The 17,461-nt window shown below is 47.1% G+C and overlaps 3 protein-coding genes across 14 annotated transcripts in view; 2 read left to right on the forward strand and 1 right to left on the reverse strand.

Annotated features, from left to right (window-relative positions):
* The window catches only part of ALDH2 (aldehyde dehydrogenase 2 family member), a 24,924-nt gene extending 20,911 nt beyond the window's left edge, over positions 1 to 4,013 (forward strand). Inside the window, exons 11-13 of one of the 2 annotated variants that reach the window (XM_036354284.1) lie at positions 361 to 518; positions 2,149 to 2,263; positions 3,651 to 4,013. In XM_036354284.1, the coding sequence (XP_036210177.1) occupies positions 361 to 518; positions 2,149 to 2,263; positions 3,651 to 3,683 (306 nt within the window). In that variant the 3' untranslated portion in view covers positions 3,684 to 4,013. The remainder of the gene's footprint in view (positions 1 to 360; positions 519 to 2,148; positions 2,264 to 3,650) is intronic. The other variant, XR_004974918.1, reaches the window with a different exon arrangement.
* LOC118678501 (putative uncharacterized protein encoded by MAPKAPK5-AS1) overlaps positions 1 to 13,234 on the reverse strand; it is a 24,841-nt gene extending 11,607 nt beyond the window's left edge. For 3 of the 4 annotated variants that reach the window (XM_036354289.1, XM_036354288.1, XM_036354285.1), the window contains exon 1: positions 11,552 to 13,234. In XM_036354289.1, coding sequence (XP_036210182.1) covers positions 11,759 to 12,520 — 762 coding nt within the window. In that variant the 5' untranslated portion in view covers positions 12,521 to 13,234 and the 3' untranslated portion in view covers positions 11,552 to 11,758. Of the gene's footprint in view, positions 1 to 10,095; positions 10,229 to 11,551 lie in introns of those variants that run through there. The other variant, XM_036354287.1, reaches the window with a different exon arrangement.
* MAPKAPK5 (MAPK activated protein kinase 5) overlaps positions 12,392 to 17,461 on the forward strand; it is a 34,142-nt gene continuing 29,072 nt past the window's right edge. For all 8 annotated transcript variants that reach the window (XR_004974913.1, XR_004974915.1, XR_004974916.1 and 5 more), the window contains exon 1: positions 12,392 to 12,524. Coding sequence is in view for 3 of the 8 variants with exons in the window: in XM_036354281.1 (XP_036210174.1) it covers positions 12,492 to 12,524 (33 nt within the window). In the remaining 5 variants the exon portion in view is untranslated. The remainder of the gene's footprint in view (positions 12,525 to 17,461) is intronic.

The following is a 17,461-nucleotide window of genomic DNA, read 5'->3' on the forward strand; positions in this document are numbered from 1 at the left end:
TTCCAGGGAAAGTACAAGATAAACCTGGAAAGTCCTGAGAGCAGAGACTGTATTTTGTTCAGTTGTTTCTTCAGCATCTAGTGTGTGCCTTGCTGAATGATTGACTTAAATTTTAGACATTAAGTCTATGTGTAACATGCCAGTAATGCAAACATTGCAGAATTGTTTAGAAATAGTGTACATAAGTCAAGCATGTGGTACATGGAAGGTAACTGACCCCATTAACTTCCTTTTGGGTTTCAGTCAGTTTGGGAGCTGTTATCTCTGGGATTATTAGGGTGCCCCTGGGGACTCCGTGAAAGCTGGATAGCAGGTGGTTCCATGTCTGCCACGCCCTCCCACTCTGCTCTCTCACCATAGATCTTTGGGCCAGTGATGCAGATCCTAAAGTTTAAGACCATAGAGGAAGTCGTTGGGAGAGCAAACAATTCCATGTATGGGCTGGCCGCAGCTGTCTTCACAAAGGACTTGGACAAAGCCAATTATCTGTCCCAAGCGCTCCAGGCTGGCACTGTGTGGTAAGAGCCTCCCAGCAGCCCCTCACACCCAGACAGGGGTCCCCAAAGCCAGGGTCTTCCAGAATCCAGTGCTTACATCCCAGAATTTGGGGTACTGGGCTTAGCTGCTCTGGGCTTAGGGAGTGTGTGGTACAGCAGACAGATGGAGCTTCCCTGCCCCTCTCCAGGAGACTCAGTTTCCCTCCAGTCCACATGCTCGTGCAGTCCTTCTTGGGCAGCAGATGCATGACCGGGGGCTCGTTACCACACTGTAACAAGGGTGGGGGACCAGAGCTAGGGGCCCTTCACAGGATCTTAAAAGTTTAGCATCTCCCCCACACTCATTAGGATGGCTGAAATTTCAAAATCCAGAAAATACCAAGTGTTGGTGAGGATGTGGAGAAATTGGAACCCTTGCACATTGCTGGTGGGAATGTAAAATGTTATAGGCACTATGGAAAACAGTCTGACAATTCCTCGATAAGTTAAACATAGGATTACCATAGGACCCAGCAATTCCACTCCAATGTATATACCCAAGAGAAGTAGAAATATATATCCACATAGAAAAGTGTACCCAAACGTTCATAGCAGATTATTCACAATAACCAAAAGGTGGAAACATCTTAAAAGTCCATCAGCTGATGAATAGGTAAACATCATGTAGTTTGTCCATGCAGTGGAGTATTATTTGGCCACAGACAGGAAAGAAGTGTTGACAAATGCTACAACATAGGTGAATCGTTAAAACATGAAACTAAATGAAAGGAGCCAGACACAAAAGGCCACATCCTATATAATAAAACCCTAATTTGCAAATTGACCGAACAGCAGAATGACTGGTTGCTATGATGCGCACTGGCCACCAGGGGGCAGACGCTCCATGCAGGAGCCAGGCTCACAGCTAGCGAGTGCAGCAGTGGTGGCAGGAGCCTCTCCTGCCTCGGCTGCAGGCAGGCAGTAAGGAGCGAGGGGGTCCCGGACTGCGAAAGCCCCAGACTAGGAGAGGGCACAGGCTGGGCGGAGGCCCCCCCCCCCCCCCCCCCGGCATTGCATGAATTTTGTGCACCAGGCCTCTACTACTATGTGATTGCACTTATAGGAAATGTCCAGAATAGGCAAATCCATAGAGTCAGAAAGTAGATTAGTGGCTTCCAGGGGTTGGGAGGGGGGATGGGGAGTGACTGCTTATAGGGTACAGGGTTTCTTTTTGGGGTGATAGAAATATTCTGGGATTACTTAGTGGTGATGGTTTGGACAACACTGTACATATGCTATAAAACACTGAATTGGACTCCTTAAAATGGTGAGTTTTAAATTCAATTAAAGTTTTAAAAATTGTAAAAAAAAAAAAAAAAAAAAAAAAAAGAAAGCTTAGCATCTAATTAGCAAAAATGGGTTAATAAAATGAGATGCTGTCACATGGTGTTCCCTGTTATACTGACATCCATCTGTGACCACGTCATGAAGGATGAAGATGGCGTATGGCTTTATGTCATGTAGCTTGCTTTCAACTCCTACGTGGCTGGTTATTACTATTCTTCTTCCCATTCATTTTTCCTCAGTAAAATTTTAGAGCAACAAAGGAGGTGTGATGGGTATGACACATATCCCCGAAAAGTTATTTCTGAAATCTTTTTTCAAATTATAGGATCAACTGCTATGATGTGTTTGGGGCCCAGTCACCGTTTGGTGGCTACAAGATGTCTGGGAATGGCCGGGAGCTGGGAGAGTATGGCCTGAAGGCATACACTGAAGTGAAAACCGTGAGTATGGGCACCTTCTCAGCCCTCTCCATCATGACAGACCATCAGTATTTATTACTAATTTCTTGTTTTAAGCTAGAGAAGCTACAAAATAGGATAAAGACCCATGAGAAAGAACTAGAGACTGGACTACTAGACTACTACTCTGCCTATAGTCTTAAAAAAAAAAATAAGAGAGAGAGAGAAACATCAATGATGAAAGAGAATCATTGATTGGCTGCCTCCTGCATGCCCCCCACTAGGGACCAACCCCAAAACCTGGGCATGTGCTTTTTAAAACAAATTTATTATCTTCTCTTTGGTGGTGGTGGTGGTGGTCGGGGGGGGGGCTGTGCATGTGCTTTTGTAGAAAGAAGCGGCAGCACTTGATTCATCAGCCAGCACTCATACTGTGCCAGGCACTGTGCTTAGCGCTTGTGATAAATAGTTCTGTATTTTGAATTTGGAACTCAAGTGATGATACTAACAAAAATAGGGATTTTTCAGGATAGGAGTCAAGTTGGCAGGGAGGACCAATGAGAAAAAAATCTTCTTTTAAACTCATTTTTACTAAGTGCTTATGTTGTGCCAGAGTCTATGCTAGACTTTCTTAGATACGTCACCTCGTTTAGTGCTCACAGCAAGCTCATGAAGTAGATACTGTTATTAGCCCATTTTACAGATGAGAAAACAAGGCATGTAGAGATGAAGTACTTGCCCAGTAGGGGGTAAGGTTGGGCTTAAACCCCAAAGCCATCTGAATTTAGAATCTTCCCACTTAACACACTGAAACAACTGCAAGCTTCAGCACATTGTTTTTGCCCTTTGATTCTTTTGGGGAAAAATATGGATCTAGGTTAGGGTCTCTCAACCTAGGCACTGTTATATTTGGGGCTGGATAATTCTTTGTTGTGGGGCTGACCTGTACAGTATAGGATTGTTGGGCAATATCCCTGACTTCTACCCTCTAGATCAGGGGTGGGGAACCTTTTTTCTGCCAAAGGCCATTTGGACATTTTTAACATCATTCGCTTACTATAACTCACTCAATATAAATTTCTATTGCTATGAAGAAAGCTCCTAGCTTTACTGAATTTCGAGTCCCACCTGTGGTTGCCTTGGCAGAGTCAGACCAAATGATTTTGCGGGCCTTATGCCATGGTTCCTCCCCTCACCCCTCCCCGCCCCATCTAGCTGCTAGTAGGAATTCCCCCTCCCCTCCTCCCATGACAATCACAAATGACTGGGTTAAGGAAGGCAGAGTGCGATCTCATACAGAACACAGCCCTAGTGGCTCCTGGGTTTGGCCAGATGGTCGTTCGGATGTTAGAAGGAAGGACGCCCTGCCTTCTGAAGGTGCCTACGGGTCAGCATGGAGATGTAACAGCTTCTCTGCATCCCCTTACAGGTCACAGTCAAAGTTCCTCAGAAGAACTCATAAGAACCACACTGGCTTCCTTACTTATCCAGTGACTGGGCGTTCCATGGAATCAACAACAAGCCAAGAAAAGTGACCCTACACCCTAAGTCTCAAGAGAGAAATTCTCCCACGCAATCTCTTGGATCAACAAAGGCCCAGATTCTGAATTCCTTTTGGGTGGGGGTGGGGTGAAGAGGTTAGTTTTTCAGAAATAGCCGGAAATGTCTCATCCCATCGGTCTGACACTTTTGTAACTTGCCTTTAAGGGGGAGGAAGCTTTTGTTCACAGCTGTGCTAGCACCTTGTTTTGTATTCTGGGCTAAAACTCATTAAAAACAGTGCTGCTCTTCACTTTTCGGGTCCTCGGTCTCAGTAACCCAAGGAAATGCTGCCCCACAGGTATGTGTCCCTGTGTTTGCATGTCACACTGTTTACGACACCCCTCCCCTACTGTGGGTAAGTAGCTTTTGTTCGTGTGCCTTAGCTAACACACCTATGGCCTGTCCCCCTGCGGCAGGCTCCGTGCTAGGCACAAAGGATGACACCTACACAAGACTCCCAGCCCCTGCTCTCAGAGACGGGGGGTGAGCCAGGAAAGAGACACTTCACTCTGAGCTGGTTCTCTGTGCTTTAAGTTAAAAAGCATGATCAGATCAAAGGAGACAGAGTCTGGCTGGACCCATTTCACAAGATTGATTTGGAAACCAGATGTCAATGTACTCATTTTCAGGGAGGGCTGTATTTCCTTTTGAATCTCCCATCCAGAACACTGCCTTTCTTCAGTCACGGGATCTGGCAAAATTTGTATTGTTAGTAAATTAGGAATCACAAGATTCCTTGGCGAGCAATGGAATCAGAGCAAAATGAGTGGAATCGCAGTAGTAGTTTGTGAAGTCAGTGATCACCTTTGGATCACAGAGTCCTTTAAGAATTTGAGGAAAAGTTTGTTTGCTCCTCAAGAAAAATAACATCTGTGTAATTTTTGCAGACAGTGTCAGCAAAGTAATGAAGCTCAATGGTTGACCCCGGCCTTCCATCACTCAAGCTAAGCCACATCTTGATAAATGATCCCAGTCCACTAAGAATAATTTGACTTATTTGAATAGCATATCACACTTTTGTCATATGTGCATATACCTATACTATTATTTGCTTGCTTTATCAACTCATTCGGATAAAATTTTAAAAACCCATCTTATTGTCATATATAAAAAATAGCATTTAACTGCAATCAATAGAAGACATTACATAAATGATGAAAACAAAACCATGTTACTAAATTTAAAATAAGATACAAATAAGCCTTATCATTTAGATTATACATGCATATGCAAATAAATGCAATTATTCTACAACTATTCATACCTGAAATAAGGCTTTTGTCTAAAGGAGGGGGGCATGGGACTGGAGAGTCCCCTACTGACCTTTTGCCAATATTTTAGTACTCCAAATAACATTGCCAAGAACCCTCTTAGGAGTGAATTGGAAATAACAAATGCAATGTTTCTCCCCCCACGCCAGCTCTGTGAACCGGACTCCCTGTAATTTTAAGAGAATCCACTCCTTAAAGTGATGCATACAATGGAAATGCTAGCTAGGAAAAAATGTCTATAATGTTGGTTTGACATGCTAGACACTTATTAATCTTGTGTTTTCAGTGACAGGGACCAATCAGAACCTTAAGAAGCTATCTGAAGCAAAAAAACAAAGTTCTCAGGTTCTGAACCACCTAATCTCTCTGGGTATTTGGATGTAGGTCAGTCACAGGAGTATTGGGTGTAAAGCTGCTGTTTCTCCCTTTAGCCCTGCGGAGTGCCCAAGAGAAAATGCTCCCACTTCTGGCTGAATACACAAGGAACTTCTCATGCAGCCTGGAGAACCTGGCTAATGAGGCCTATTGCTAAGTGTAGGCACCACTTGGTGGTCAATAAGCACAACTACAGCGCTATCCTTTTCAAGAGCTGATGGACCTACTTGCTGGTGTTTTTCAAAGACAGTGTTACGTACAACACAGTCAACATTTGGCAGGAAATACAAAAAGGGAATAAAGAGGCCATCGTGACATACCCCAAATAATCTTAAACCAGGACTCCAACAAAAACCTGTGCACAAATGTTCACATCAGTACTATTTATAATAGCCAAAAGGTCAAAACATCCCAAATGTCCCTCAACAGGTGAATGGATAAATAAAATGTGATCTTCCCACATAATGTAGTATTACTCAAGCATAGAAAAGCATGAAGTACTGACACATGCTACAGCATAGATGAACCTCAAGAAACATGCTAAGTGAAAGAAGCCAGACACAAAAGGCCACATGTATGAGTCCATGTATATATGACACGTCCAAAATGAGGTAAACCCGAAGACACAGAGTAGGTTGGTGGTTGCCAGGGACTGGAAGAGTTACTGCTTAATGGACACAGGGTTTCCTTTTGGAACTAGGTAGAGGTGATGGTTGCACAACATTGTTAGTGTACTAAGTGCCACCTGAATTGTCCACTTTAAAATGATTAATTTTGCCCTAGTTGGTTTGGTTCGGTGGAGAGAGCATCAGCCTGCGGACTGAAGGGTCCCTCATACCCTGGCTCTGAACCAGAAAAAGGTCCCTCACTCAACCAGGCTGGCGCTCTGATTTCAGATTTCTAGCCTCCAGAACTGTGAGAAATTTCTGTTCTTTATAAGCCACCCAATCTGTGGCATTTTTTTCATAGCAGCCTCAACAGACTAAGACAGCACCTGACCTTTGCTCATTTCTAACTCCTAACTGCCTCCTCTCTTCAATCCCATTGCCAGGGAAGGGGTTAAGAATATCAGTGCTGTATATTACCTGGTGTTAGTAGCAGTAGTAATAATAATAAATAATAATGATCAGCTGAATGTTCAATGGTATATTATAAAAGCTACATCAAAATGCTATATACCTGCACATTTGCAATAATTGATTTCTCAGCTGGAAAGTGTGAATCAGTTGTCAAATGAGATAGTATAACTCCTTGGGAATTTTGCCTTTTCAGAATCCCACTTTCCACTTGAGCTTCAAAAGGCTACCAAGTGAAGTGGATTAATGGGTATAGAGTTTCAGTTTTGCAAGATTAAAAAGTTCTGGAGATTGGTTGTACAATGCGGATGTATTTAACATTACTGAGTAATATATACATCTTAGAAATGGTTGAAATGGTTATACATGTTTTGCCACAATAAGATAGTAATTTTTCAAAAAGGCCACCAAGTAAGGCATCTGAGAAGCTATCCCAGGAGACAGATGACATTTCTGTTGCTCTCAAAGGAGAGACCCAAGCCAGTCAGCGAACGGTGAGGGGGCAAGCAGGAGTCCTCCAGCAATGGGCAGAGAGGGCTGCGTGTGGGACAGCTTAGGCCAGGCCACGGGAGGTGTTGCAGGAAGCCTGAGCAGCCCAGCAGGGGCGCTGTAGAAAGGCAGAGCTGCACTGTGGGCATGGGGTTAGCCTTGATGATTGCAAGGGTTCCTTCCAACTCTGAGAGGCTAAGTTCAGCAAATGCAAGAACTTTCTATTCAGGGACTGCCAATTTTACTATGATATATTCTGAGGAGCAGATTTAGGTAAAAACCAACCAACCAGTGCATGCTTTCACACTATAGGAGAATGTAACTTCATATATTCTTGGTACCTTTCCAGTAGGAATCCGCTGCTAAAGATTTATCCAAGAGAACAACTGGACAAGTGTGCAAAACATGTTAGGAAAGAGCACTATTTATTTAAAAATATATTTTATTGGTTTTTTACAGAGAGGAAGGGAGAAGGATAGAGAGTTAGAAACATCAATGAGAGAGAAACATCGATCAGCTGCCTCCTGCACACCCCCCACTGGGGATGTGCCCGCAACCAAGGTACATGCCCTTGACCAGAATCGAACCTGGGACCTTTCAGTCCACAGGCCGACGCTCTATCCACTGAGCCAAACCGGTTACGGTAAGAGCACTATTTTTTTTTTTTAATATATTTTATTGATTTTTTTACAGAGAGGAAGAGAGAGGGATAGAGTCAGAAACATCGATGAGAGAGAAACATCGACCAGCTGCCTCCTGCACACCTCCTACTGGGGATGTGCCCGCAACCCATGTACATGCCCTTGACCGGAATCAAACCTGGGACCTTTCAGTCCACAGGCCGATGCTCTATCCACTGAGCCAAACCGGTTTCGGCAAGAGCACTATTTTTAATAGCAGAAAACTTCAAACAACTTACATGTTCATTAAAAAAAAAACAGTGACCACTCGGCGGCATGCAGACGTCACTCTTAAGTGTCAGATGAAAGGAAGGTGTTTGGAGCGTGGGGGACGTGGGACAGGAAGTGCAGAGAGAGACAGGGACACTGCTCCTTTTTCCTCTCCTCCCTCTGAAGACTGACTCTCCCCACTTTAATATTCATGAGGCCCACAGTGACTGCCTCCGCCTGGACAACACGATCCACGACTGGTTTAATGTTCCAGTCTCAATTCGCAGGAGACTCTTATGGACCAGCTTGGGTCTGATGTCCATTCCCAAGTCAGTCATCTGTGGCTGGAAGATGGAGGTCACATGACACTCACTTGTAGCTATACCCATGCCCTAAGCAGCAGCCACTGGTGATGGGCACCCTGGAGATGTCGACAGTCGTTCATCAGTCGTCCAGAATCAACGGGCATCATCTGCATCACCAGGCAGCTGCTGCTGCTTTTTAAAGATTATCTTTTAAAAAATAATTTTATTTGAGAGAGAGAGGAGAGACATTGATTTATTGTTCCACTTATGTATGCATTCATTGGTTGAGTATTGTATGTGCCCTGACGAGGGACTGAACCCACAATCTCGGTGTACTGGGGATGATGCTGAGCTACCCGGCCAGGGCCCAGGGGCTTATTCTTGGGCCTTCAGATCTAATGGTAATCACCTTGCTGGGTTTTGGACTCGCTTAGGACCCACAATCCGTGCCTTCCTTCTAATTTCTCCCTTTTAGACTGAAAATGTCTATCCTATGCCTGTCCCATAATTGCATTTTGGAAGCACATAACTAATCTGTTTCACAGGTTCACAGCTAGAGAGGATTTTTGCTTTAAGATGACTCATACGTAGAGTTTCATGCACATTTGACTTAGATGATATGTAGATACTCTGGACTTAAGAGTTGATGCTGGAGAGTTAAGACTTTTGGAGTGTTGGGAATGTGTTTTGCATGTAAGAAGGACATGGTTTTGGGGGGCTATTCTGTTACAGCAGCCTGAGCAGACTAAGACAGACCACATTTTCCTTGTGGTGTCCTGGGTTTGACTTTGCTTGAAAGCCACTGCTTAATTTCTGTACTGGTTGACACCTAGAGACTTAAAAATTTCAAAACTACCAAGTTCTGGCTCCTTATTGTTTAAAAAGTCATTTCTCTCCTCACATTTTACAATAAGCAGCAAGAATAAACCAGGCAGCACCTTCAGCTTAGAAATTGCCTTAGATTACTCAGTTCATTAGAAACACTTTCTCTTTACACATACAGATGACAGTGTTGCTAAATCTTTTGCCACTATGCAATAAGGGTCCTTTTCCCTCCAGTTCCAATAATGTGTCCCTCACTTCCTTTTGAGCCCTCACTGGCAGCATCCTCAAAGTCCAGATTTCTAAGTTTCTTCAAGATAATTTAGGCTTTTCTAACACACTCCTCAAGATCTTTCCAGTCTCTGTCCATAGCCTGGTTCCAAACCACTCTCACATTTTAGGTAGTTATGACAGCACCCCACCTCCAGGAACCAAAAATCTACATTATGTTATCTATGTTATATTGCAAATTACCCCAAAACTTCATGCCTTAAAAGACTTATTCTCTTTGTTGTTGTTGACACTATTACAGATGTCCCCATCTCTCCCTTTGCCCCTTTCCACCCAGCCCTTGGCCCCCTTCCAAACCATTGTCTGTGTCCTTGGGTTAGGGTTATGCATATATGTTCTTTGGCTAATCCCTTCACCTTCTTTCATCCAAGAAGGAGAGAGAGACACATCTATTTCTCTATATAAAAGACTAATATGCAAAGTGTCCCCTTGGGAGTTCAGCTGCTCGCTATGACGTGTGCTGACCACCAGGGGTGGCGCGGAATGAAGGAAGGCTCCAGCCGGAAGGCCCCAGGCCTAGGGAGCCTACCCATGCACAAATTTCGTGCACCAGGCCTCTAATCAATGATAAGAGAGAATCATTGACCGATGCCTCCTGCATGCCCCCTGCTGGGGATGGAGCTTGCAACCTGGGCATATGCCCTGAGCGGGAATCTAACCAGTGACCTCTTGGTTCCTCGGCTGACACACAACCACTGAGCCACACCCACCTGGGCTCCAATAGTCTCTATCTCTCTTTTTTTTTTACATAACATTGGAACTTTTTATTTTCTAATTAATATTCAAGTTGCTAAAAATGGATACAGTAGACAGTTGGACAGCCAATTTGGCAGAAGCTTCATTTGAGAAAAAACAAACAAACAATTTCTTTACATGACTGCTTTGGATCTCTTCTCTCAGCCTTTTTCAGTTCATAAAGTGAAACTTTACCTCATCCAATAGCCTCCTTTAAAAAAAATATATTTTTATTGATTTCAGAGAGGAAAGGAGAGGGGGAGAGAGAGAGAGAAACATCAATGATAAGAGAATCATTGATCCGCTGCCTCCTGCACGCTGCCCCCTGGGGATTAAACCTGCAACCTGGGCATGTGCCCCTGACCAGAATCAAACCCGGGACCTTTCAGTCTGCAGGCAGACACTCTATCCACTGAGCCAAACCAGCCAGGGCTCCAATAGCCTCTTAATAGCTCCCCTTGTCTTCATTCCTGCTTGCCAATATTTCATTCTGCATACAGCAGAATGATCTTTTAAAACATAAACATGAGCACATCACTCTTTACTTTAAACTCTTCCAATGGCTTAGAATAAATTCCAAAATCCTTACCATGACTCCTAAGGATACATATGATACAGCCCATCCACCTCTCCAATCTCATCTTTTTTTTTTTTTAATATATTCTATTGATTTTTTTACAGAGAGGAAGGGAGAAGAAGAGGGATATCGAGTTAGAAACATCGATGAGAGTGAAACATCGATTCAGCTGCCTCTTGCACGCCCCCAACTGGGGATGTGCCCGCAACCCAGGTACATGCCCTTGACTGGAATCGAACCTGGGACCCTTGAGTCCACAGGCCGACGCTCTACCCGCTGAGCCAAACCAGCCAGGGCTCCAATCTCATCTTTTATCACTCTCTCCTTCTGTTCTCTGTCTCCAGCTACACTGACCTTCTTGCTGCTCCTGGAACACATTTAGCTCACTTCTACCTTAAGACTTTTGCACTTGCTGTTCCACGTGCCCAGAAATCTCCTTCTTGTAGCTCCAATGGACGGCGCCTCCAGTTCTCCAGAGCTCTCAGCTTCACTGTTACCTCCGGAGAGACCTTCCCTGATCATCTAAGAGGAAAGAGTCCCCACATCCAGCTATTATCTAACCTCGGTATCCTGTTCACTTTCTTCTTAGCGCCTCAAACTGTGTTTTTCCCTGTTTATTTTCCGCTCTTTCCCTACTGTTTCCCCAGCGTCCTCAGGCCTGGCACAGCGTGGTGTTCAGGAAATCAGTGCGTGAATGAAGAGCCACCAAGAGGAAAAGCTCCTGCAAGGCCCTTTGATCGGTGGCTGGCAAAAGGGAAGGAGCACAGACTGCAGCACGTCTCAGCCGTGCGCGGCCCGGTTCTGAGCTGTTACCCAAGCTGCAAACTGGGTCAAGAACCTACCCGGTTTGGTCCCAGCGGCGAATGCCCACTCGGTAAAGGAAAAGCAGCTTCCCGGCAAGTAACGCTCGTAGGTACAACTACGGCAGCGATTACTCTGCACGTCCTGTTCTCTTACCGCGGGACCCGCTCGGGGCTTCAGGGTCCTCTTCCCCACCGCGAGGCGACATCCCCGAGTCCTTCCCGCACGAGGTTTCCAGCGACTTCAATCTCCGCGGCGCGGGGAGGGCAGCGGAGGCGCGATCGCTCGAGCCGCTCCTCCAGCCCCGCGGCGTCTCCCCGCCCCGCCCCGCCCCGCCCCGCCCCGCCGGGCGGCCCGGCGTCATCAGCGCGGCGCGGGCGCGGCGGAGGCCCGGGGGCCTGGCCCGCTGCGGCGCTTGGGGAGGCCCGGCAGGCGCCTGCCAGTCCCCCGCGCGGCCGGGCGGCGGCTCGGAAACCCCGGCGGACGGCGGCGAGGGGCGCGTGGAGTCGCGGGGCGCGGGGTCGGGCGCGGGCGGGGCTGCCCGGAGCTCAGGCGGGGCGCGGCGCCGGCGGGCGGGGCTGCCCGGCGCGGGTGTCCCGGCGATGTGTGGCGCTGAAGCGGCAGCGGGAGCAGCGGCGGCGGCGGCGGCGGCGGTCTCGGCGTCGGCTTCGCGGCGGTGCCGGCGGCGGCGGCGGAGGCGCAGGCTCCTCCCGAGGACCTGGCGAGCCCGGGCCTAAGCGGCGGCCCCGCGAGGCCCCCGCACAGCGCTCCGGGCCGGGGCCCTCTCCGCCTCGCCCTGCCGCGGGAGCCGGCGGCCCCGGCCGGGGATGAGGCCGGGAAGCAGCCGCGCCGGGCCCAGCACAAAGGCTTGTCCCCAGGGGCTGCCGCCGCCGCTGCCGCCGCCGCCGGCCTAGAGCCGCCTGCCGCCGCCGAGCCGGCGCCGGGGTCCTCATCCCCGCCGGTCCCGGGGGGCGGCTGCTGTCCCTCTCCCCGAGGCCCAGGGGCCCGGGCGCCAAGCCCCTTGCTCCCTTCGCGGCGGTGGGACCGGGCCGCTGCGCAGCCTCCGCCGCTCCCGGCCGTCGGGGCGCCGCGGAGCATGTCGGAGAGCGACATGGAGAAAGCCATCAAGGTAAGGGGGGATGCCTCGCTCCTCCCGGCTCTGCCCCTGCGGCGTTCCTCTCGGCTCCGGCCTCAGGAAACGGAGGGAACTTGGGGTGAGAGTCCAGCCGCTCCTGGGTTTCGGTCTCCCCCGGACCCCGCGGCCTGCGTGGTGCAGCCCTGGGGCGAAGGGCTTGTGGGGGGCAGGGGGCGGGACCTGTGCTCCCCCGGAACAGAAGATGAGTGGCGTGGCGATACTTGAGGGAGTGGGATGGAGGGGTCTCACTGCTCTACTCTCGATCTCTCCCCAAGTGCCGCCAGCAGCTGCTTCCGGATGATCCGCTTGCTGCCACAGCACTTGGAGACTTGGACTTTACCCATCCCTCCGCTTTGTTTGAAACTAGCCTCTTGGAAATCTGCAGTTCAGAAGGAGGTGGTTCGCCTTCCTGCAAACCCAGTCCTTTGGCGAATAGCTTGTGCTCATTTTCCAGTGTGCTCCCCTCCACGTCTCCTCTCCCCTCCTCCTGGGGAGCACTGCGTTTACTTAGGCAGAGCTAGCGGTGTCCTGTGACTTACTGCTCTGTTAACAACCACCAAAAGCCACTACGTGTTCTAAAATGACCCGAATAAAATGACAGTTTTTCTAAAACCTGATTTACTTTTTTAAAAAACCCTCTTTGAGGCATTAAGAGAACATTATCTAGCTATGATTAGGAAATTAGAGTCTTGTATAAATTGAACATGAAGCTTAACGTCTAATTGGTGTTATTTACCATTTTACAATGTTAAGTCAACTCAACATGTTTAAGGATTTCATCTCCTTTTGAGGGACAGGAATCCATTGGCAATTAAGGGTTACTGTGTTTTCCCTTTCAGGACACAATCTCCATGACCAATAACTGATAAAGAACTTAAACCTCTAACAAATTTTTGGATGGTAAAGCTTATAGAAATCATCAATCATTACCAAGAAACTTCACCTTTTAAAAGATACATCAAAAAATAATGTATACATTAAGGGAGATCAAATTTTTCGTAATAGAAATAAAGGTTCTAAAAGATTGCTTTGACAGATCAGTATCTCCAGAGAGATAAACACATGTTTTATTTTTTATTTTTATTTTTATTTATTTTTTTTTTTAAGAAAAAATTATTTATTAGTTTATTCTTTTTTCAAAACTGCATACTGTTCCATTTTAGCTGAATTGCTTGTGCTTATTCACAGAAAGTCAATGTTTCATTGCAGCTGAGTGGACAATCCCAAGCTATCCCATCAGCTTAATAGAAATCTGGAGATCATAAAATCTTGAATGTCTTCCTTCCATTATCCTTGTTTAAAATAAATCGTACCTTTTAACCCATCAGGCTTGGCTCAGTGGTTGAGCATCGACCTATGAACAGGAGGTAATGGTTTAATTCCTGGTCAGGGCATATGCCCAAGTTGTGAGCTCAATCCCCAGTGTGGAGTGAGCAAGAGACAGATGATCAATGATTCTCTCTTATCATTGATGTTTCTATCTCTCTCCCCCTCTCCCATCTTCTCTCTGAAATCTACAAAAATATATTTTTTAAAAATCATGCCTTTATTGGAAATGTAGGGCTTGTATCTCCATCAGGTGTAAGTTCTTCCCAAGTTGTTATGCAATCTTTATTCTCTGAGTGATGTCTTTACCACTACCTGTGTCTAATAATTGGTTCTGATACAGGTACAGACACAAACACATGTTCATTAAGGGTAAAGAGGTTTCAAATATACTGATTTCTCTGATCAGAATATTGCTAGAATGTAAGTATCATGAGTGCAGAGATCTCTATTTTGCTCTATGATGTCTTTGATCTATTTCGCTTACTGATGTTTTCCTAGAGAAATATCTGGCACCCAGTACATGCTCAGTCAATATTTGTTCAATGGCTTTAGAATTGAAACCATGTTTTCTGTTTCAGTAGCTTTTGCTATATGTTTTGTTTTATTTTAATAGCTCGGTATTCGTTTCCTGGGGCTGCCATAACAAATGATCACAAAATTTGTGGCTTCAAACAACAGAAATGTATTCCCTAATATTTCTGGAGGCCAGGCATCTGAAATGAAGGTGTTGGCAGGGCTGCACCACCTCGAAGGGCCCTAGGGAAGAACCCTTCTTGCCTCTTCCTATTTCTGACAGTTCCATATCTTCCTTGGCTCATGGCAGCATAACTCCAATATCTGCCTCCATCTTTATGTGGACTTCCTCTCTGTGTCTATTCTCCTCTTCTTATAAGGACACTTGTAATTGGCTTTAGGGCCCACCCTGTTAATCCAGATTATCTTATCTCTAAATCCTTCACTTAATTACATCTACAAAGACCCTTTTAATTTATATATATATATTAGGGGCCCGGTGCACGAAATCCGTGCACTGGGTGTGTGTGTGGGGGGGGGGGGGAGTGTCCCTCAGCCCAGCCTGCCCCCTCTCACATACTGGGAGCCCTCAGGCGTTGACCCCCATCACCCTCCAATCGCAGGATCGGCCCCTTGCCCAGGCCTGACACCTCTGACAGAGGTGTGAGGCCTGGGCAGGGGACCCTCATTTCCCCCCATCACTGGTTCTGCCCCAGCCCAGGCCTGATGCCTCTGGCCCAGGCATCAGGCCTGGGCAGGGGACCCCCAGACCCCTCCAATTGCTGGCTCTGCCCCTTGCCCAGGCCTGATGCCTCCGCCAGAGGTGTCAGGCTTGGACAGGGGACCCCCATCTCCCCCCGATCACTGGCTCTGGCCCCCGCCCAGGCCTGAGGCCTCTGGCCCAGGAATCATGCCTGGGCAGAGGACCCCCATCTCCCTCTGATTGCTTGCTCCACCCCCCGCCCAAGCCTGACACCTCTGACCCAGGCTTCAGGCCTGGGCAAGGGGACCATCATATCCCCCCAATCCCCAGCTCCGCCCCCCACCCAGGCCTGATGCCTCGGCCAGAGGAGTTGACCCTCATCACCCTCCAATCACCAATCACCGGATCAGCCCCTTGACCAGGCCTGAGGCCTCCGGCAGAGGTGTCAGGCCTGGGCAGGGGACCCCCGGCTCCCCGCAGTTGCAGGCTCCGCCCCTGCCCAGGCCTAACGACTCTGGCCTGGGCGTCCGGCCTGGGCAGCGGGGACCCGCAGCTGCAGCGGCCCCGGGATCATGGGCTTCGCTTTAGGCCCAGGCAAGGGACCCCTAGCTCCTGGGACTGCCAGCTTCGACCGTGCCCAGCTCCCATCGCTGGTTCCACCCCTACTTCCTGCTATTACTGGCCAGGGCGGAAAAGGCACCTGATTCTCCGATCATGACTGGGGGGCAGGGCAAAGGCGGCCCTGGGGCCGCCTTTGCCCTGCCCCCCAGCTCTTAGCTCCCCCCTGGGTTTCCGATCACTGTCAGTGGCAGGGGGCTTCTTCCTCGATAAACACATGTTTTAAGTGTTTTAGAAAAACTTGAACTTTGCTCATTAATAAAGTGAAAACCACGAGGACTCACCCTGTAAAGAGGATGGCACTTGTCCCTGAACTATGGGGCCAGTCGGGCATATCTGCAGGCTATAGTAATAAGCTGCTAGCTGGAGAGAGAAGGCAGAGCACGACTGCTTTTCAAAGCTGTTAGCATCTAGCACCTAGGAAGGAACCTGACGGGGTGAACTCAGCTGAAAAGGAATCAAGATCATAAACTATTACATATCTAGTATTACAGACTTTTGGTTCAAGGTTTCCATCATATCAACTCAAGCTCAACTTAATACAACTACATTAAAATTCAGAAGACACTAAAGGCAGATCCTATGCATGTGAAAGTAGATTTAAAATCAACATTTCAGCTAACACTAGAATTTACTCTCTATACTGTCATGTATATATAGAGATATATACACACACAAAAATCATTATAATGATTGATTTTCAGTTAAAAAATAAAGACTGCCTTGAAGTATCCATTTTTTCTTTTAGTTTAGATTTTATTGATATAGGGTCAAGAATTGTTGCCTAAAGTTACTAGTATATGAATGGGTTGTGAAATTAGGCAACATGTGGCAGATTTTTAAAATCAACTTTGTCTCATTTGTCCCCAGTACTGTCTTAGGCACTACTGGTGCAAAGCCAGCCTCCTGGGTGTCCCTGATCTCATGGAGCTTATATTCTAGATGGTGGAATTAGGTTATACACATTGTCAGGTTGTTTTAAATAAGAGGTATAAAAGGAGTACTGTTTTAGGAAGGGTGGTCAGAAAAGACTCTGAGGAGATGACATTTGCATAGAGTTCTGAAGGGAAGGAAGGAGCAAAACTTCACTGTATTTGGGAAGACTATTACAGGCAGCTCTAGTTGGTTTGGCTCAGTGGATAGTGTTGGCCTGCAGACTGAAGGGTTCTGGGTTCGATTCCCGTCAAGGGCACATACTCTGGTTACTGGCTTGATTTCCAGTGGGGGGCGTGCAGGAGGCAGCCAATCAACGATTCTCATTGATGTTTCTATCTCTCCCTCTCTGAAATAATAAAAAATATATTGAAAAAAATATTACAGGCAGTGGGAACAGTAGGTACAAGGCACAATGTAGGTGCAGGCTCATGTGTGATCCAGGAACAGCAAGGTGGCTGGAATTCAGTGGGTCTGTATAGATCAGTGATGGCGAACCTATGACACGCGTGTCAGAGGTGACACGCGAACTCATTTTTTTGGGTTGATTTTTCTTTGTTAAATGGCATTTAAATATATAAAATAAATATCAAAACTATAAGTCTTTGTTTTACTATGGTTGCAAATATCAAAAAATTTCTATATGTGACATGGCACCAGAGTTAAGTTAGGGTTTTTCAAAATGCTGCACGCCGAGCTCAAAAGGTTCACCGTCACTGGTATAGATTGTTATAGATAGGTAATGGGAAGCCAGAGCATGTAGGGCCTTGTAGACCATTGGAATAACTTTGGCTTTGACCCTAAAAAGAAGGGGAAGTCTGGGAGAGTTTTGAGC

This window comes from Myotis myotis, unplaced genomic scaffold (assembly GCF_014108235.1).
Source record: "Myotis myotis isolate mMyoMyo1 unplaced genomic scaffold, mMyoMyo1.p scaffold_m19_p_20, whole genome shotgun sequence".
NCBI classification, from domain to species: domain Eukaryota; kingdom Metazoa; phylum Chordata; class Mammalia; order Chiroptera; family Vespertilionidae; genus Myotis; species Myotis myotis.